General features: G+C 41.8%; 1 protein-coding gene across 1 annotated transcript in view; it reads right to left on the reverse strand.

The window, feature by feature from the left end:
- MYO7B (myosin VIIB) overlaps positions 1-22185 on the reverse strand; it is a 114662-nt gene that overhangs the window by 27156 nt on the left and 65321 nt on the right. The window contains exons 19-25 of the mRNA XM_090287083.1: positions 8161-8245; positions 6576-6794; positions 5416-5586; positions 4334-4543; positions 4051-4215; positions 1366-1443; positions 1106-1233 (exon numbers count right to left, since the gene is read on the reverse strand). Of these exons, the coding sequence (XP_090143209.1) occupies positions 1106-1233; positions 1366-1443; positions 4051-4215; positions 4334-4543; positions 5416-5586; positions 6576-6794; positions 8161-8245 (1056 nt within the window). The remainder of the gene's footprint in view (positions 1-1105; positions 1234-1365; positions 1444-4050; positions 4216-4333; positions 4544-5415; positions 5587-6575; positions 6795-8160; positions 8246-22185) is intronic.

Genomic DNA, 22185 nt, shown 5'->3' on the forward strand with positions numbered 1-22185 from the left:
TATTCCTCCCCATTTTTAACTACCATTCATGGACTTGGGGCCAGCCCATTTAATGTCTCCACTTCTCCTATCAGCCTAGACTTGGCTTCTTCAGTATATTCTTAGTTTTAGGACTCCCGTGCAGCTTGATTTCAAGTGGTTCTCAATGGTGGATGTTCTGCAGTTTAGTTGTTATTTTGATGTGATCCTGGGAGGAGGCAAGTACAATGTTTACCTACTTTACCACCTTGACTGGAGTCCAGAAAAGGTTTTAAAACTACTGTAACTATGCTCAAGAACATAAAGAAAACCACGCTTATAGTGCATGAACAAATAGAAAATTTTCACAGAGAAATAGAAACTATTGGAAAAAAAAAAGTGCAAATTTTAGAACCAAAAAGTATAACTTCTGAAATAAAAAAATATTGGGTGGGTGTAACAGCAGACTGGGGAAGGGAAGAGAAAGATCAGTTAATTTAAAGATAGATCAATAGAAACTATTCAATATAAAGAACAAAGAGAAAAGGGAAAAAAAGAAAGAAAAGCAAAATAAACACACAGGGACCTGAGGGACAATATAAAATAGTCCTACATGTGTTTAATTAGAGTTCAAAGGAAAAAACAGAGAGGGAGTATAAAGTAGAATAAATATTTGATGAAATAATGGCCAAGAATTCCCCAAATCTGGTTAAAAATAACCTAAAATATGTGAACCGCTAAATTATAAGTCTATCCATAAAAATAGTACACATATTTCTTAAAATTTGTTTGAAAACACAATCCTTATAAATCAAATTGTATATAAAGCAAACTATACATTTTATAAATGAAGAACTTGCTCATTTACAGAACCCTGAATTATAGACTGTTACATAATGAACCACTTAGCCAAAGGTGAATTTGTTCTCCTAAAGCCCATGGGATTTACCTCAGAGCAAGTAAAGAACGCTTGGTGGTTATAATGTCTGCTGTACTGAGACCCAGTCTGCAGGTCCCAAGATAGGGAGCAGAGAGAGGAAGGGGTGTCTTGGGGGTAGGGAGCAGAGAAGTAGGCTGTGGCTATGGGCTGAGAACCAGTGAGGGTGTCTGATATTCTGAATGGGGGTGAGGGAGAGTGGGAACTTACCTGAGGCTGGGATGCAGGATGGCATAATTCACAATGAAGTGCACCTTCTCCAGGTTGGACATGGGTCGGTCTGAGACGGAGCCATCAGACTCAAATGCCTCCTCTCCAATATTCAGTTGGCTGGCAACCTTGAAACCCAGAAACAGCAGTTAGGACTGCTGTGATTTCCCCCATTTGCAAAGGTAACTAGGGCTCGAGGGGGGGAAGCAAAAGCCTGAAAACTGGGTGGCAGAGGTGGGAGCTCCTTGCCCTGAGTGCACCTGGCCTGTGGTCCGGGAGGAGTGCTTCAGCTTCATGAAGGAGATGTCTCTGGTCCCCCTGTCCCTGAGGCTGGGCATCTGTGGATAGAGGCAGTTTGTGAGTGAGGGCAAACGAGGGCAGCACCCCAACACTGCAGACCTGAAAGCCTCGCGTGGAGGACTGGCCTTCTCACCCAGCCATTTCTTATCTGGTTTACAAAACTCTTGGCTGGGTTTTGCAACACTTACACGTGCACAGCATCATCCTCAATCCTGGGTGAGTACACAGAGGCAAGGGAAGGCGAGAGATGAGACAAAGCTGGTCAGCCAGTAACTGGCCCTCTGAGAGGGCTCAGAACCTTTATGACTCAAAAGCTTGAACCTGTCACTAGTAAAACCCCCTGAGGCGGGGCTGGGTCTGAGTCCAGATGCCCTGGGCAGCTCCAGGCCATGGTCATTCTCAGTGAAAATTGGGTGAATGAGTTGGAATAGGTTCTACCCATGGTAAGGTGGGAGTTCTGCCAGGGTATCAAAAGAATCTAGGTTGCGAGGCCATTAGGATCCACTGGTCTCATCAGGCAGAAGTCACACCTTGTCTTGATGGTGCCATGAGAAGTGACTGCCAACATTAGAGCTCATTGTGGGCCCAGGGCTCGGCACCAGCTTCTGGCTGGGGAAAGCTGGTTTGCCACAGAGAGAATGTGACATACATTAGCTTTCCCTATTTGCGGACAACATGATTGTCTACATAGAAAATTCCAAGAAATCTATAAAAAGTAAGTGAGTTCAGCAACATTGCAGGATACAAAGTCAACACACTAATCAATTATATATTTCTATAGTAACAATGAACATTAGTAGCAAAGTTAAAAATATAGTGCCATTTACAATCTTTCAAAAAAAATCCTATATGTGTAAGTCTAACAACTCACGTAAGGGCATGTGTGCTAAAAACTACAAAACACTGCTGAAAGAAATCAAAGGAGATCCAAATAAATGGAGTTCATGGATTGAAAGACTCAGCATACTAGAGATGTCAATTTTCCTCAAATTGAAATACAACAAAATTCTTATCAAAATACCAACACGACTGTTTTTATAGATATGGGCAAGATTATTCTAAAATATACATGGAAAGGCAAGGGACCTAGGATAGCTAAAACAATTTTGAAAAAGAACAATAAAGTGGGAGAAATTAGTATACACAGCTTCAAGACATTCTATATTTGCAGTCCATAGGACAATAAATATGACATTGGTAGAGGGATAGACACATACATTAGTGGAACAGAATAGAGAACACAGAAATAAACCCACACATTTACACAACTGATTCTTGACAAAAATACAAAATCAATTCATTGAATAATGAAAATTTGAGGTCTGACCTCTGGGAAACCAGTCCTGTTTCTCCCTGTGCTCACCATCTAGAGGTGTGTCATGGCTGGACTGCCTCTCAGGGTCCCTTGCCTGAGTGCCTGCCAGCCTCCAAGGTAGCCCCCAACTATCCCTTACTCCTGACATTCCTGCCTGTCATATGTGACTTCTAAGACTAGGCATTGCAACTTCCTTCTGGCTTTCTCTCTTAGATCACTCACTGTGCAGGAAACCATATCGTGACAACACAAATAGCCCTGTGGAGAGGCCCATGTGAGAAGGAACTGAGGCCTCCTGCTAGCAGCCACATGAGGGGCATCTTGGAAGCAGATCCTCTAGTCCCAGTGGAGCTTTGAGATGATGGTAGTCCATGTAGACAGCTTGACCGTAACCTCACAAGATATCTTAAGCCAGATCTAACCAGCTAAGCCAATTCTGGTCCTCAGAAACTATGTGAGATAATAAATGTATGCTGTTCCAAGCTGCCAAATTTTGGGGTAATATGTTAGGTAGTAATAGATCTCTAATACAGTCTTCAGAGCCCACACCTCTAGAGATTGGGGCTTGAGCCTGGGCAACTTCTATGAAATTCTAGGCCTGGTGTGGCCATGGGATCCTGGACTGTAGACTAAGTCTGTACACAGTCTGCCCACAGAGCTTGATGTATGGGGCAGTTGTGGGCTCCAGCTGCTGGTGGACCTGTGTGCTGTCACTGCTGTGTGATTCCTTTGGACTGCTCTTGGTTGGTTCAACTAGGATTACATCACCAACTGAGGTTTTAGGAAGGACTTCTGATCAAAAATGAATGTCAATTAACCTTCCAGGGTAGCACACTAGTCAAGCTTGGTCTTTGAATTCAGTGGAATGAATTCAACACGCAGTTTTGCCACATGTATTCGCTGTGATTTGGCAGCAACTCACTTCACTTCTCAGTTTCTTTAGCTGTAATGAACATAATAATCCCTCGCTTATTGGATTAGGTCATCTGAGAATTAACTGAAGAGAAGCTATTAGCTCATAGCATGTTGTTATTGTTATATGCATTTGAATCCTGTTCAAGTAAACCCAATGTTCAGAGCCTGGGACCCTCTACAATAATGACCACATAATTCAAAATGTCCTGGGTGTAATGCTTGACTCATAAGTTCCGGAGTGCAATTCAAGACTGGAAACTCCCCAGGGTGGGGACCCCTGCTTGGGCTGGGTTCAGAGTGGTACATGAGGGGACTCCATGTCTGGCCTAGTCTTCCAGGTCTCCCCTAGAGCCTTGGACCTGATTGATCCCTAGAGGATGTCTGCCTTTTTCTGCCACCATCTTCACCCACGCACCTGTGTATATCTGTGCGGTGGAGACGGCGTGCTTCTCTCCCTGCCCATGGAGTTATGGGTTTGCTGCATCACTGAGCTGACACGCAAGTGGTTCCTGGCAAAGAGCATTGGCTCTGGAAGGTCACCCATGAATCTCAGGATGATGGTCCACACATCAAGGGCACCCTGGGAAAATTGAGACAGAGGTCCCAGCTGGAACTCAGCTTGCGGCACAGGGCCCACAGCACAGGCTGGGGGTGATGGGGTGGCTTGAGCCACTAGAAACTGGAAAACTTCTAGGTACCGAGCAGTCAGCATCATCCTCATGGTAGAGCAGTGGGTATCGAAGGGGCTTCCGGATATGTGTGTGGCTGGCCGATTTCTGGAAGTAGGTTGCAGCAAACTTGGGGAAGCTGTATTCAGCCAGGTCGTCCGTGTCATCCTTGGGTTCCTCTACCATGGGCACTGTGTCCAGGTCAACTTCAGGCAGTTTCTGGGTCTCTGTTTCCAGATCCTGGGGGCCCATGAGAGGGAGGGAGAAGCATCAGACTTCCTTTCAGATACCGTTCTTTCAGAGGTATGCAGCTCTGAGGGCCAGGGATTCCTAAGAAGGGTCTCTCTGGTTATGTACCAAGTGCAGAGCCATATGTCTACTCCCCCACCCCACAACCCAGAGGGCCCCTGGTGGACTGCCATGTGAAGGACGGGCCTTGGTGTAAACTTCTCAGCTACCTGAGAGCCCTCAGAGCCCCTGGCCTGCAGACATAGGTCTCTAGATTCCTTACCCTCTTGCCTGCCCTCAGTCAGACTTCCCTCCTGTGGAGGTAGTCCTACCTCCACTACTGAACAGATGGGAGGTGTACCATGTGTGCATGTGTGCACACATGTGCATGCGCATGTGCATGCATAAGTGAGGGAAAAGGCATGAGGCCCAGAACAGGGTGTGGTGAGGACAGCTTTGGAGAGCGGCTTTTTCCCCACACTGCCAGCTCCTCCTCACACACTGCTTCCTCCCGTTAGTGGTTATTAGTTCTCAGCATCAGGGCACAGTCAGTCTGCAGAGCAGCAGCCACCAAGGTGCTCTGTGCAAGGGGGTCAAACATAATGGGGAGAGCTGCCTGACTGAAAGCCCAATATTATTTGCTCTAGGAAGTCTTGCAGGTAGGAAACCTGCTTACCTTGAAAGCGTTGAGACCACAGAACACCATTCCCTCTTTTTCTCTGCACATTCACCCAGGACTGCAGAATACACTTCAGCACCCACCCTGCCAGCTCCTCTACTGGGTCTCTGCTTCTCATGAGCCTAGAGGTTGACTGAGGTCCATATTGGGTGGGTCTGTGCCTTCCCTGCCCAGATGGACCCTTGAAGGACAGGACTTGTCTTACCTCAAACTGAGGTGAAGCCTGGCCCTCCTGCCTCCCAATCACGGATGGGAGGAAGCCAAATACTTGTTCCACCATCTCTGTGTCGGTGATGGTGTCGTAGATTGACTTGCGCTTCCTGCTGTGTGGAGCACTTTGGCCCTTTGGCTCTTCGCCTGGGATGGCCAGCAGCTCCTGCACACACAACCCCATAGGGTGGGTTATCCAAAGACCCCACTGGGGCAGGTACCTCACAGAAACAAAATAAACCTGCTCCTGCCATCATCTATCCAAATCAATGTATTTCCCCCTAAAATCCTAAATTTTAATAGCTAGAGTGACTAGAGATCATTAGTCTGGGCTTTTGATTTCCCAGTGGAGCATCAGGTCCAAAGAGAGAGGTTGCCTGCTTCAAACTGTGCCTCAAGCCTACCTGGCCCTTTATTCCAATAGCATTGAGCCTCTGCCTGGAGAGGTGCCAGGGCCTGCACTAATGCACACAGGGGTGAGCCTGGTTTGTGGCCTGCCTGGGGTCACATGGTGCAGACACAGGCTGCTGACATATCTGAGGGTCTATTCTCTTACTTGCCCTGGCCACTATACCAGTAATTTGCTCAGCAAATTCAATTTTCATTTATAGAGAAGGATAAATTTAGTCCTAGCCCCTTTTTACTCACAATTTTTAGCTGACTGGGGTTTAGTCTTAGGTGCCTGCTAGGGGAAAATGGGATCATGCACACTGCCCACTCTCTGCCCATCAGTCTCCCCTGCCCAGACATTCAAAGGCTTATTTTGGTATTCCTCTGTGATGAGCTATCCTGCCACAGCCCAGAAACCAGGGGCCTTTGTTCTTCTCCATGGAACTGGGGTCTCCCATAGCTCACCTAGCCCTGCTTTCCTGTGCCTTCCAGAAGACCCACCAGCTCTGTTTAGAAATAGTCCCCAAGGCTAAAGTGAGGTGGCCAAGGAGCTCAATTTCCAGGTTCTAGGTATAAGACTGTCTTGCTGCCATGACCCAGGGGGTGACCTAGTTGTCCAGATGGCCTGAGGGCCTGCTGCAGTAGTAACTTTGAAAAGGAAGGAGATAGGATTGTCTGGTGAGAGGTCAATATTGCTGTTCACTCCTCCTGCACTCTGGGGCCCAAGCCAGACCCCACCTGCTCAGGAGAACAGTGACTACCTACATTGGCTTTCTGCCGCTGAAAGTTCTGTCGGGCAGCCATGCCTCTGGCGTGTGCCTGAATGACCAGCACTGCCCTTCTCTTGGCCTGTACTTGCAGGCGCACCAGGTAGCCCCTGCAGAGGGCCTGCAGCTGGACTGTCCTCTGCCGAATGGCCTGGTATTGCCTCACCAGCAGGTGGCTCCGGGTGATGGCCTGCAGGCGCTCAAAACCCAAGAGGATCTGAGAAGGCAAGAGAGATATGCACTCACAGTAGGGTCTGGGCCCAGAAGGGCATAGAGCACAAAGATGACCTTTCTAAGAAGATAGAGAGCAGAAGACAGATGGTACTTTCAGGAGACATTGAAAATTAGCTTTACAGTTATTTGCTTTTTGGCAAAGGGCTGATGCTAAAATTTTACACACCTGTGAGCACAAGCATATTAAATGAGTTATTACTTATAAAGCACTTAGAATAGAGCCTAGCATGCAAATAAGTGCCGAATAAGTGTTCCTTAAATGACACAAATAATGTGGTCTATGGGTGGCCAGTAATAGAAAATTGGTTGGGATGTCTATGGATGATGGAATTCCAGAGGTCTTGCTATTCACACCCACAGCCAAACCCAGCCAATTTCTCAGGAGCTAGCATAGCTGTGTGGAAGCCTATGGCTGGCTCCTTTGAATTAATCCCTCAAGGATCTTTAAAATAAGGAAGAAATAATAAATTGATGAACATCCTGTTTTATGCTGTAAACATTCTCTGGGCCACAAGAGTCCCTGTTACCCCTAGATGAGTCTTATTGGTTTATCAAAGACCAATCCAACAGGGCTGGGTATATGGAATCACACTCATTTCTTATGGGCTTGGGAATCACATAGACCTGCATACAAACTCTACTTCTACTGCTCTAACTCTGTGGTTTTAGGAAAATTACTTAACCTTTCTGGGATTCAGTTCCATGACATATATATATAGGGTTGGCTTCATAATAAATAAAATGATGCACTTAAAGCACCAGGCCCCAAGTAGCCTGTCCATTCTTGTCAGCTGCCTTTGTGCCTTTGTGAGCATGGAATGTGGATAGGCCTAGAATCAGTTTTGCTGATGTGACCACTGCATGTCCCAACCATAGTCACATCCATGACAGAGGCAAGCAGTTAAGTGAGGCCCAGTAAGGCATGGTCAAAGTTGCCCTGGTTCATTTGCTGAGCAGATACTCATTAGCAAGTATCTATGACCAAGAAAAAAATTGTGAAGTGCTTGAAACAGAGAATAATCAAACCATTAACTTAGTTTGTAAACTTAAAACTGGAAAAGATAGCCATTATCTAATGTCAGAGAACAGCTCATTCTAGCTATGGGGATGCCCAAAATTCTACAAAACACTTTGAAGCCCATGAACCATGTGACCTGAGACTATGCTAAAAAAGAAAGTGTGTGGGGTGTTGAGTCTGGTCATTTAAAATCTGTTATCAGTGCCTATTAGAGATCTGGTCCTTCCTGCCTGAGCTCTCCTGCTCAGATAAACAAACTGTTAACGTCCATTTTTATTGGATAGTTATCCACTTGCTCCTGCAGGCCCAGTTCCCAAGAGAGCTCTACTACCAGTTTGAAGTTCCGTCTGTTGCAGTAGCCTCTCCACCCTGCCTGAAGAGTCACAGCTGCCTGCCGCTGCCTCAGAAACTCCTTCCTAAAAGGAGAAATGCAAGTCAGAGATGTGTAAAAACCTGGTACATTTTAAAGTCTTCGAGGTAAAAACTATTTTTGAAGGATAAAGTGATAATAAAGTGTTGGAATAAAATAAATACATATAATATTTATTTTCTACAAGCCTTTATAAGTCAAAAGAGACATGTTAGGAACTTAAAATCTACTGCCAACAGCAAAATTTGTGAATGAGGACAGTCCATTTTTTAGATTAATCAAGAACATTCTCATTCAACTCAAAAGTCTATGAGGGGATAAATCCTATTTCCAACATTTTATTCCTTGCAAGACTGATTCTCCTCTGGTCACTAACCCAGGTGACCTGGCAGCAGGAACCAAAAGTCTCAAGACCAGGGCTCCACTCTGGGGTCAGATCAAGGCAGGAGGGAAGCCTCCCAGGCCCCGGCTTCTTGGCCAGCTCCATCCAATGGCTCCCTCTGCAAGAAGGAAGTTGGCTGAATATGGAGAGAGTAACCTGAAACTCAGCCTCTGTGGAGGTGGAGGCATCCCCAGGTGAGTTTGGTGCATATGCATGTATCTTTTTGCTTGCACTTAACTTAGTTTTCTTATCACTTCTAATATTTTTTCAGGGTATTTTCTTGGGTTTAGAACAGCAGATATCAATCATATTAAAAATCAACTGTAGGGAGTAGGGGATAAAGGGGAGGGAATTGGAGGAAGGTATTGAATAAACTTTCAGTTCCAAGATAAGTAAGTACTAGGGATGTAATGTACATGATGACTATAGCCAACACTGCTACATGGTACATATGCAAGTTAAGAATAAATCCTAAGAGTTCTTATCACAAGGAAAATTTTTTTCTTTTTCAAATTTATATGAGATGATGGATGTTAATTCAAGTGATTGTGGTACTCATTTCATGATATATAAATCAGATCATCTTAAACTTGTATAGTATGACGTATCAATTATATTTCAATAAAGTTAGGGAAAAAAGAGAAAATAAGAAAAAAATTATCTTGAGAACTTCAATATTTATTGATGCTTGTACCCTGCCCAGTATAATTAAGTCTAAATCTGTTGAGAGGTATAGAGAATATATATCTGCATATCTATCTAACATTTTTGGTGCATGTACATATAGAGGTTGTTGTAATATGAGGTCAAAGTAAACAATTGAATTATATAAAAATAATTTGTCTCCTTTCTAATATACCAGTGATTTTCAACTGGGGTGATTCTACTCCCCAGGTATATTTGGCATTGTCCAGAATGATTTTTGGTTGCCATGACTGGCGTTAGAGGAGAAGGGTGCTACTAGCATCTCATGAGTAGAGGCCAGTGACACTGCAAAACATCCTATTAATACAGTGTCCAGGACAGTCCTCTACAACAAAACGTTATACAATCCAAAATGTCAATAGTGTTGAAGTTGAAAAAGCCTGGTTTCTATCTTTGCTTTAATTATCTTGTTTAGTTGTATTGGTCATAATAGCAATAACACCATTAATTATCAATGGAGATCACTTCTGAGAAAATGAACTAGATATAATTTTCCCTATTCTTCCTGATAACTACAACTAAAATCCTTTGTCATTATATACAAAACAAACATAAGAAGTTCCTGAAAAGTGGAGAGTAGGTAGACCAGGTAGCTAGGGACCTCAGATCCAAGGAAGGACATAGAAGTAACTTCTTTGGGTTTTCTTTCTGCCTCATATCACCAGACTATGAGCTGGAGAAGCCAGCAATCCAGATATAGCAATGAGCACAGTGCAAAAAACAAACAAACAAAAAACCAAGAAAAGCCTTCTCTCTCTACCGAAAAGGATCCAGAAAGAAGCAGGTCAGTGAGAGAAACTTTTAGATAACAAATATACCCCAGCAAAACATCGCATAAGCAACTGTGATAGCATCCCCACCTATACCAGAAAATGCCAAGTGGGGAATCTAGACAACCATCCTCACCAGAGTCATGTCAGAGAAGGCTAAGTATGAACTATCCTTAATGGGAAGTAATGATTCCATCCCCTACAGTATCAGTAGAAACCACTAGGGGATCCTGGATTCCCACCACCACTTGGCAGTTATGGGGTGCCCCTACCCCTTCATGTTGGAGTGGTGTCAGAGAAGACATAGAGGAGAATCAGATCAACCCTTAGCAGTAACAAAGTTACTCCTTTCCCTTTGGTGTCAGTAGAGACCATGTTGGGGATAGTAATAAGGCACTTTTGGCCCTCTCAGCCAGAGTGATATTGATGGAGGCCTACAGTAAGCTGAAACCCCAACTCCCAGCCAGCAGTTACACAGAGCCTCTACTCACATTGAGAGTCAATGGAGGCCATATGGAAAACTTGAACTTTTACTCCACTTGACAGTAAACAGGTACCACCTCCATCTTCCCCTGCCAGAGTGGTGTCAGAGGAAAATAGATAAAACTATATTTAAACAAGACACATAATTCTTATAACATAACACTCAAAATGTCCATGTTTCAATCTAAACTCAGATCATACCCAAAACCAGAAAAATATCAACTTGAATGAAAAAAGACACCAAAAGATGCCAACACTAAAATGAGAGAGATATTAGCAATATCTCTTGATATTGCTCACTTGAAACAAATGATAAAATAGAAAGTTTGAGTAAAGAAATAGGATAAAGTAGAACGAAATTAAAATTTTAGAACTGAAAATGCAATAACTGATATAAAAAGAGTCTCAGAACACAATGGAGAGAAAGAGGGGGAAAAATCAGTGAGCTTAAAGAAATAGCGGTAGAAATTATTCAACCTGAAAAACAGAGAAAATCGACTGGAAGAAAATGAACAGAGAGCCTCAGGCACCAGTGGGACTATAACAAAAGATCTAATATTTGTGTTGTTGGAGTCCTGGAAGGAAACAAGAGAGGCAGTGCTGAAAAAGTATTAGAAGAAATAATGGCTAAAAATCCCATAAATTTAGAAAGAGATATAAACCTACAGATTAAAAAAAAAAAAAAGAAAACTGAGCAAACTCCAAACAGGATAAATGCAAATAAATCCATATCAAGACAGACCATAGTAAAATTTGTGAAAACTAATAATGGGTATATCAGACAGAGAGCAAATGGAAAAGGGAACAGAGAGCCTGTTTGAACAAATAATGGATGAGAACTTCCAAAACCCGTTGAAAGAACTGGATCCTTAAATCCAAGAAACTAACAGAAAACCTAATCTCTCAGTCAAAAAAGTTCTTCTCCAAGGCACATTATATTAAAACTGTCAAAAAGAAGACAGTACCCTATAAGGAATCCTCAATAGAGTATCATCAGATTTTCCAGAAGAAACCCTACAAGTTAAAAGAGAGTGGAAGCAAATATTCAAATTATTGAAAGAGAGAAATCATCAGCCAAGAATAATACATCCAGCAAAGTCATACTTTAGATATGAAGGAGAAATAAAGGCTTTTCCAGACACACAGAAGCTGAGGGAATTTATCATCACAAGAGATGCATTGCAAGAAATGCTGAAAGGTACTCTTTTACCTGAAACAAAAAGACAAAAATATACAAGACTGTGAGTAAGATAATTAACAGAAAGAAGCAGGAAATTTCAACTCTTGTTCAGAATAGGGTATTAAACACTTAAATATAGCAAATTTAAAGGAGGTAAAAACATTTTATAAAGAAAAAGACAATAAGTTTGCACAGGTAAATAGATAAAAGATGCAATCAGAAAAAAAGGACTATTGTATATATGAAACTTTTTTGTATTAACCTAATCATAACCACAAAACAATTTCAGAAAACATAAAAAAGAGGAAACAGAGGGAAAAAAGTAATAGAATGCCATACCACTAAAATAACAGGTAGAAAAACAAGACAAAAGAAAAAATGGAGACACAGAGCTACCAGAAAATAAAAGATTAAATGGCTATAGGAAATCCTCGCCTATCAATAATCACCCTAAATATAAATGGACTAAACTCAGCAATTAGGAGACACAAAGTAGAGGGATGGATAAGAAAACAAAAAACAACAACAACAAAAAGAACCAACTATATGCTGCCTTCAGAGACATATTTCAGCTACAAAGACAAACATAAACTCAAAGTGAAGGAATGGAAAATGATACTCTATGAAAATAACATCCAGAAATAAAGCAAGTACAGCCATGCTTATATCAGACAAAATAGATTTCAAGATTAAAAAATGTAACAAGAGAAAAAGATGGACTTTTTATAATGACAAATGCAACAGTACACGAGGAAGACATAACTGGGGATCCAAGATGGCAGAGGAGTGAGTGGAGGCTACACTAATCTCCTCTCAAGACCAATCTGGAATTACAGATTGATTGTGGGAAAGTCATCTGGAATGACCAAGTGAACACTGGCTGGAGAGAAGCCTTATAGCCACAGACAGATGGAGGAGGCTACTTCATCATGAAGGGTCTGGTGTGGATCACAGAGGAGACATGGGAGGGCCAGCTGGGCTCTTGCAGGCAGCAGCTGAGGGTGCAGAGAGATGTTTCAGTGCCCCAAGGGTTCTCCCTGAGAGAAATAGGGTCTAGATTCCACGCTGGGCCTGCTGGCCTGCAACATCAGAACCAAGAGTGAATAAAACCAAATAGTGTATGGCTGTGAGAAGTGAAAAGAGGCATTTTTGTTGTTTGTTTTTTTGCTAGCCTGGGAGCGATGGATGGAGACACAGAGAGATTCTTGAGGATAAGGTGCGCAGGATTGAATTCACAGCCACTTGCCCTGAGCTCCAGTGGAGGGAGGGTGGAGTGGACTAGATACACTTGGGGGGAGTTTGGGGAGGTGGTGTCGAGGAGAGAGAGCTTGGGGGAACAGAGGATGGGGCCCCAGTACTGACTCATCCCCTTTGCTGTAGAAGCCATCTGTCAAGCAGACCACTTCCCTCCAAGTGGCATCAGCCTGAGGAGAAGCAATAGACCTGCTCAAAGGAATTACTTGGCTCTGCCCTATGGTGCTTAAATCTGACTGCAGATTACAGAGTTACTAGATTAAAAACTGAAAGAGACAGCCACATGCAGTAGAATGCTGGTAGTCTCAAACATGCTGCCTATGCCCAGACTGGGACACGATATGACATCATCAGGGGAAGATCCAGAAGAAAGCGGTAAGAACCAGACACTACAGAGATGAATTCTACTGTGATCTTCTAAATGAATTATTTGTCTCCTGCATATCCTTTTGACATTCATTTCTTGTCTTCCCAGTTTGTGCATTTTAAATAACTAATTTTTATATTATAGTTTATTTCAAATCTCATATTTTACTCCTCCCTTCTCTCACTCCATTTCACCATTTGACTTCCTCTTCTTATTTTTGTTTTAAATTATATCTTCTCTTACTACGACTCATTTCCGATCTGCACTCTTGCTACTTCTCCCCTCTCAAGCCTCTCAGAGCCATGTTTTGGTCATTAGTTACCTCACATTCTTTTTCCCATTCATGAAATACACTTATTCTCTCCCCACCTTGGTCAGTCTGTGCCCACTGAGTGTGGATAGGGTGGTAGTTGTGCCATTTCTGCAATTTTATTCATAGATCTTCACTATTTTGGTATTTTATGTCTCAAATCTTATTGTCCACCTCTCCAACTCCATTTGTACCTTCCTCCAGCCCCTTTCTTCTTTCATTTTAAATTTGAATTTTTCCCTGTCTTAGCTTGGTTTTCATTCCTCACTCTTAGTATTCCTTCTCCCCTTATCATTTCAAAATCACTTCCCTTTCTTCCAGACATCTTTAAGCTTCTCTTTCTTTCCTTTTTACCTCTTACTCTTATCTCACCTATATTAATATTAGCTCATAGGTTGTTGATAGTACTGTGGTGAAACTTTTTCTCTAATTTGTTTACAGTTTTTTTCTTATTCATCTTCCTTATTTTTTGTGTTTGTTCTTTTGCACACACACTATATATATATGTGTGTGTGTGTGTGTGTGTATAATAACTTGTTTAAATCTAATACTATATGTTTCCCCTCTCACTTCATTCTGCCTTCTTATCTCCTTTTTTTTTACATAAAATGTGAATTTTACTTTCTTTCTCTCATTGTCTTGTCCCTACTTGTTACTATTATTGCTCCTCCCTCTGCCATCTCAAAAATAATTTTATTTCAGTCAACTCTTATTTATTTTTCCTTTTTTATAATAGTCTTAATCTCTTTACATCTTTATTAATACTGGCTCATTTGGAGTTCATAGTGTGAGTGAAGGTGGAGGTTATCTTTGTGGGTGTGTGTTACTTGCCTAGGTTGTGTGGTTTTATGTTAGCAGCAGCAGCTCAAGCATATGAGATGTGGTAGGGGGAGGGACTCTCAGTAAGCTAGCTGGAGGGAGGGACCCACCAAAGAGCAATACAACAACAAAACTGAAATACAACCAGACAGCCCAAATGAACCATAGAGGGCATCCCAAGAGCATCAAGATCAGGAGATCAAGAAATCTGCAACACTGATTTCCCAGGACTCCTGCCACAGAAGGTCACACTACGAAAGCAGGAAGTCAAAGCAGATCAATCTAAGAAGCAGAAACAAACAAGAAGAGTCATCTAAAATAGGGAGAAAAAAGAAACAATCCTCACATAAAAAGGAAAGGAGGAATTACCAGAGAGAGTGCTAAATGAAAGAGTGGCCAGCAAACTACCAGACATGGAATTCAAAACAATGGTTATAAGGAAGCTCAATGAGTTCAGCAAGCTCAGCTAAAACTATAAAGAACTCCAGGGGAACTACAAAAAACTCCAGGGAAGCTACAAGGAACCTAATGAGAATTACGCCAGCATTAAAAAGGACAAGGAAACTATCAATAAGAGCCATGAGGAAATGAAGAATACAATTTCTGAATTGGAGAACAAAGTAGAAGGAATCAAAAGCAGGCTAGATGAAGCAGAGAATCAGATCAGTGTGCTGGAAGACAATGTAGAAAAAAGTTCCCAGACAATGCAACAAAACAAAAAAAGACATTAAAAAAATGAAGAGGGTTTAGAGGGCTGCAGGAAAGCATAAAATGCAATAATATCGACATCATCAGGATACCATAGGAGAAGAGTAGGAAAGAAAACCTGTTTGAAAAGTAATGACAGAAAACTTCCCGACTTGATGAGAGAAAAAGTCATGCAAGTCCAGGAAGCACAGAGTCCCAATGAAGATGAACTCAAACAGGTCCACTCCAAGACAGATCATAATAAAAAACAGTAATATTCAAAGACAAAGAGAGAATACTAAAGGCAGCAAGAGAGAAACAGCTAATAACATACAAGGGAACTCCAATAAAGCTATCAGCTGACTTCTCAACAGAAACACTACAAGCCAGAGGGAATGGCAAAAAATATTCCAAGCAATGAAAGGCAAAGGCCCACAATCAAGATACTTTACCCAGGAAGGCTTTCATTAAAGATGGAAGGCAAAATAAGGACTTTCCCAGACAAAAGAACGCTAAAAGAATACATCTCCTTCAAACCAGCATTGTAAGAGATGCTAAAGAGACTGCTTAAAGAAGATGAAGAAAAAAAGACAGAGGAACACAGGTACAAAGGGAAAAACTCACAATGAATAAGTACTTATCAATAAAAACCTTAAGTATAAATGGATTAAATGCTCCAAACAAAAGACAAACGGTAGCTGAGTGGATAAGAAAACATGACCCACAAATATGTTGTCTACAAAAGACTCACCTCAGAACAAAAGATCTACACAGACTGAAATGAAGGGATGGTAAAAAAAATATTTCAAGCAATGGACATAAAAAAAAAGCAATACTCACATGAGACAAAATGTTCGTTTGGCAGCCGTCCGTCTCAAGAGACGATGGTGTAGCTTCTTAAGAGTCTATCTGCACCGCCGAGAATGGCTGTGCAGTCGACTCGGGAGTGACACGGTATCTGTCTCCTCCCGTGTTGAATTGACATCTGGAGTGTCCTCTCCAGTGAAGCTGAAGCTACAGAGCCTGGGCAGGGTGATATGGAGGGTCTGCTGTTGCCCATGCAGCAGACCCCCCCTCTCTTCGCAGCTGAAGGGTCCAAGGGAAAGACGGAGTCAATCCAGCTTGGCTTCAGGTGCGCCGCAGGAGTTGCCGGTGTTGACTACAACGTCAAACCGCCTTAGGGACTCCAGCTCCGGATTTTCTGTCGGGGTTTACTCCCTTAGCCTTTCCCCTGAAGAGGTATGCCGCAAGGCAGCGGAGGTTTTTTGGAATCAGAGTTTTCCTTCTCTGATGTGCCCTGACTGGAAGATCGAACCAGCGACACTTAGCTTGCAGGCCGACGCTCAATCCACTGAGCCAAACCAGCCAGGGTCGAGACAAAATGTATTTCACAACAATGTCATACAAATAGACAAAGAAGGACGTTTCATAATTCTTAAGGGAACAATCCATCAAGAAGATATCACCCTTGTAAATATATATGTACCCAACATAAAAGCACCCAAATATATGAGAAAAATCTTGGAGGACTTCAAAGAGGATATGGACAACAACACACTCATAGTAGGGGACTTTAAATCCCCATTGTAAACAATGGACAGATCTTCCAAGCAGAGAAACACCAAAGATACCATGGCACTGAACAACACTAGAGATCAAATGGACTTAATTAATATATACAGACTCTTTTACCCAAAAGAAGCAAAATATACATACTTTTCAAATGCACCTGGAATATTTTCAAAGATAGACCACATGGTAGGACACAAAACAATTTCAATTTTAAAAAATTGAAATTATATCAAGTATCTTCTTGGATCACAATGTCTTAGAACTAGAAACCAACCTCAAGGAAAAAACTCAAAAACTTTCAAATTCACGGAGACTGAATAACATGCTAATAAATATGAATGGGTTAACAATGACATCAAGAAAGAAATCAAAAAAGGTTCTGTAAACAAGTGAAAATGAATACACAACAGCCCAAAATCTGTGGGACACAGCGAAGGTGGTCCTGAAAAGGAAGTACATAGCAATACAAGCTTACCTAAAAAGAACAGAAGAATCTCAAATAAACAACCTAACCCTACAGCTACAAGAACTAGAACAACAACAAACAGCCCAGAGCAAGTAGAAGGAAGGAAATCATCAAGATCAGAGCAGAATTAAATGACATAGAGACTAAAAGAATAATTCAAAGGATCAATAAATCCGGGAGCTGATTCTTTGAATAGATAAACAAAATTGACACGCCTTTACTAAGACTCATCAAGAAAAAAAGAGAGAGGACCCAAATAAGTAAAATCAGAAACAAAAGAGGAGCGATCACAGCCAATACTACAGTAATACAAAGGATTGTAAGGAATTACTACAAACAACTATATGATAAGAAATATGGCCATATAGATAAAACAAATTTCTGGAAACATATAGTCTTCCAAAACTGGATTAAGAAGAAGCAGGAATCCTGAATAAACTGATAACAATTAGTGAAATTGGAGCAGCAATCAAAAAATTGCCAGCACACAAAAGCCCCAGACAGGTTGGCTTCACAGGCAAATTTTACCAAACATTTAGGGAAGAACTAACTCCTATCCTTCTCAAACTATTCCAAAAAATCCAAGAAGAGGGAAGACTTCCAATCTCCTTCTATAAGGCCCGTATTATCCTAATTCCAAAACCAGGTCATGACACAACAAAGAAAGAAAACTACAGGACAGTATCTCTGATGAATATAGATGCTAAAGTCCTTGAAAAATATTGGCAAACCAGATCCAGCAGTACATTAAAAAGATCATGCACCATCATCAAGTAGGATTCATCCCAGTGATGCAAAGATGGTATAATATTCTCAAATCAATAAACATAATACATCACATAAACAAAATGAAAGACAAAAATCACATGAGCATATCAATAGATGCTGAAAAAGCATTTGTTAAAGTACAACACCGATTTATGATAAAAATGCTCAGTAAATGGGAATAGAGGGAGCATATCTCAACATAATAAAGGCTATATATGAGAATCCTGCAGCCATCATCATACTCAGTAGGCAAAAACTGAAAGCTTTCCCCTTAAGATCAGGGGCAAGACAAGAATGTTCACTTTCTCTTCTAGTCAACATAGTTTTGGAAGTTCTAACCACAGCAAAGAGACAAGAAAAGGTATCAAAGGTATCCAGATTGGAAAGGAGGTAATGAAACTATCATTGCTTGCAGATGACATGATAGTGTACATAGAAAACCCTATAGGGAGAAACAAGATGGCGGAGGAGTAAGTGGAAGCTACACTAACTTCCTCCTAGAACTAGTCTGGATTTACAATGTAATTTTGGAGAAATCATCTGGAATAACGAACCGAACACCAGCTGGAGAGAAGTCTTATAACCACGGAGAGACAGAAAAGGCCGCTACATCACAACGTGACCGGTAGGGAGTGCGGAGACGTGGAAGGGCTGGCTGGGCTCCCACGGGTGGCAGCTGAAGGGGCTGAGAAACAGCTCAGCAGCCGGGGATTCCCCCTGAGAAGGGCAGGGTCTAAACCCCCAGCTGGGCTTCCCAGCCTACAGCGACAGAGTGGAAAGTAAAATAGTATCAGCTGTGAAAAGCGAAAAGCCACAGGCTTTCTTGCTAGCCGGAGAGAAACAGCAGGAGAAAAAGAGCTCTTAAGTGGATCACATACGAAAATATTTTGGCCACCACTTACCCTGGGCTCAAGCAGAGGGAAGGCAATGAGGGCTGGAGACACTTGGGGAGAATTTGGCACGGTGGCTTTGAGGGGAGAACTGGAGGAGCAGCTGACTGGGTCCCAGTGCTGACTCATCCCCAGTACTACGGGTAGACCATTCCCCTCCAAGTGGCGTCAGCCTGAGGGGAAGCAAAAGCCCTGCCTACAGGAATTAAGCTGCCACACCCACAGTCCTTAAGCCTGACAGCTAATCACAGATTGAATAGATTAACAATCAAAGAAGACAGACAACAGCAGTAGATCCCTGGAAGTCTCCAACAGGCTGCCTAGGGCCAGACTGGTACATGATCTGACGCCACCAGAGGCAGATCCAGGAAGTGCAGATCATTCCAAGAAGCACCAACAAACAATAGGAGTCAAAAAAATGGGGAGACAGAGAAACAACCTCCCATCAAAAGGAAAGGTAGAATCCCCAGAAAGAGTGCTAAATGAAATAGAGGGGAGCGAACTATCAGATATGGAATTCAAAACATGGATTATGGAGAAGCTGAATGAGCTCAGCGGAAACTTCAAAGAACTCCAGAAAAACTACAAGGAACTCACAGAAAATTACGTGAGCATGAAAAAGGACATAGAAGCTATCAATAAGAGCCAGGAGGAAATGAAAAATACAATCTCTGAATTGAAGAACACAGTAGAAGGAATTAAAAGCAGGCTAGAGGAAGCAGAAGATCGGATCAGCAAGCTGGAGGACAACCTACACAAAAACTCCCAGACAATGCAACAAAATGAAAAAAGACTGAACAAGACTGAAGAGGTTCTAAGACAGCTGCAGGACAACATGAAACGTAATAATATCCGTATCATAGGAATTCCAGAAGGAGAAGAAGAAGAGCAAGGGATAGAAAACCTCTTTGAAAAACTAATGACAGAAAACTTTCCTAACATGACGAGAGAAAGAGTCACGCAAGTCCAGGAAGCACAGAGGGTCCCAATGAAGATGAACCCCAACAGGCCCACTTCAAGACACATCATAATTAAAATGCCAACATTCAAAGACAAAGAGAGAATCCTAAAAGCAGCAAGAGAGAAACAACTAATAACATACAAGGGAGCTCCAATAAGGCTATCATCAGATTTCTCAGCAGAAACACTACAAGCCAGAAGGGAATGGCAAAAAATATTCCAAGCAATGAAAAACAAAGGCCTACAACCAAGAATACTCTACCCAGCAAGGCTTTCATTCAAAATGGAAGGTGAAATAAGGAGTTTCCAAGACAAAAGAAGGCTAAAAGAATACATCTCCACCAAACCAGCATTGCAAGAGATGCTAAAGGGTCTGCTTTAAGAAGATGAAGAAACAGAGAGACAGAGAGGAACACGAGTACAAAGGGGGAAAATGACAATGAATAAGTACTGAAAGAAAGAAGGAACTTCTACCATTTGCAACAACATGATTGGAACTAGAGAGAATTATGCTTAGCGAAATAAGCCAGGCAACAAAAGAAAATTACCTTATGCTGTCACCTGTTACAGGAAACTAATGAACAACACAAACAAATGAGCAAAATTGAACCAGAGGTATGTAAACAAGGAATAAACTAACAGTAACAAAGGGGGAGATGGGAGGGAGAGAAGTGGTAAGAAGGGGAAGGGTCTAGTCAAAGAACATGTATGAATGACCCATGGACATGGACAACTGGGTGGGGACTGACTGTGGGGGGGGGCAGGGTGCAGGGAAGCAAGAGGGGGAAAAAAAGTGAGACAACTGTAGTGGAAAAACAAACAAACAGAAAATTTTTTAGTGGGGGGGAATAAAAATATAAAGAATAGAAATGCAAGTTCAGTGAATATTAGAAGGACAAGGATTTTCCTTCCGATAAGACAGTCCTACAGATTTAGAGACTTGTATGTGGGTTATGTTACATAAATTAACATGTGTTTTCTGTTTTCAAAGGGCATAAGCCTACAATCTCATTACCTGAGTGATTATCTGTATGCATAGGCCTCACTTAATCCTGTCTGCATTGCTGCCTCCTGAGACTCAATGGTTTGGCTGAACTAAGTGGCTGGGTTGGTGAAGAACGGGGTGGTCTGTGGGCTTCACTTTAAAACTGGTTTCTCTTTTCTATCCTAATGGCTTGGACAGAAAAAGCCCAGAGGCCTGAGATGGGGGAAACCTAAAATATTTCCCTCAGTCCAAAATAAGTATAATGGGCAAAAGGGTTTTGGACAGGTGAGATGTACCTGGCACACCTTCCTCCAAAGAAGCCCTTCTTTTCCCTAATGTGGGACATTGAAAAATTAATACCTGTCTTTTGTCATCTAGTGGTTACGGATTAAATGATGTCCTTTAACCCTGTTGCCCCCAGAATACAACAAGGATGCCAGCCTGTCAAACCAAGCATGCCGTTGTCCAGAGACAGCCAACCAACCTGGAGTCTGCACGATCCTTCCCCTTGTGGGAAGGCCACCCTCCCCTCCACATCCCCACTCTTATTAGGGATCTCTTGACCCACGGGTAGGTAGGACGACGACCATGTCCAGCTTGAAGCAGCTAGAGGAGCTCGAGACCTTCATCCATTGTCCTTTATAAGATTGTAAAGGGTCTTAAGTCTGAGAGGGAGGAATTGTTATTTTTTATTGTTAAAATATTTAACTAATTAATTAATTAATTTTAAAAAAGAAGAAGAAGAATATATGAAAGGGTGAGGCGGGAGAGCTTGTATGTACGACCCATGGGCATGGACTTGGAGAGGGGATTGTTGGGGAAGGGGGGTGCTGGGCGGAGGGGAGCAAAGGGGAAAAAAAAATTGGAACTATTGTAACAATATAATCAATAAAATATACTTAAAAAAAAAAAAAAAAAAAGAAAACCCTATAGACTCCACCAAAATGCTACTCGACATAATAAGCGAATTTGGCAAAATAGCGGGATAAAAGTCAATATCCAGAAATCAAAGGCATTTTTGTACACCAACAATGAAATATCAGAGTTAGAAGCTAGAAATAAAATCCCATTTACTATGGTAACAATAAAAATAAAGTACTTAGTAATAAACTTAACCAGGTAGGTAAAAACTTGTAGTTGGAAAACTACAGAACACTGAAGAAAGAAATTAAGAAAGATACAAATAAATGGAAGCATATACAGTGTTCATGATTTGGAAGAATTAACATCATTAAAATATCCTTACTACCCAAAGCAACTTATAGATTCAATGCAATCCCTTTTAAAATACCAATGACATATTTCACAGAGCTAGAACAAATATTTCAAAATTTTATGTGGAACCAAAAACAACCCCGAATAGCCTCAGCAATCTTGAGAAAGAAGAA

This window comes from Furipterus horrens, unplaced genomic scaffold, assembly GCF_987537825.1.
Source record: "Furipterus horrens unplaced genomic scaffold, mFurHor1.1.pri manual_scaffold_1, whole genome shotgun sequence".
Taxonomy (NCBI): Eukaryota; Metazoa; Chordata; class Mammalia; order Chiroptera; family Furipteridae; genus Furipterus; species Furipterus horrens.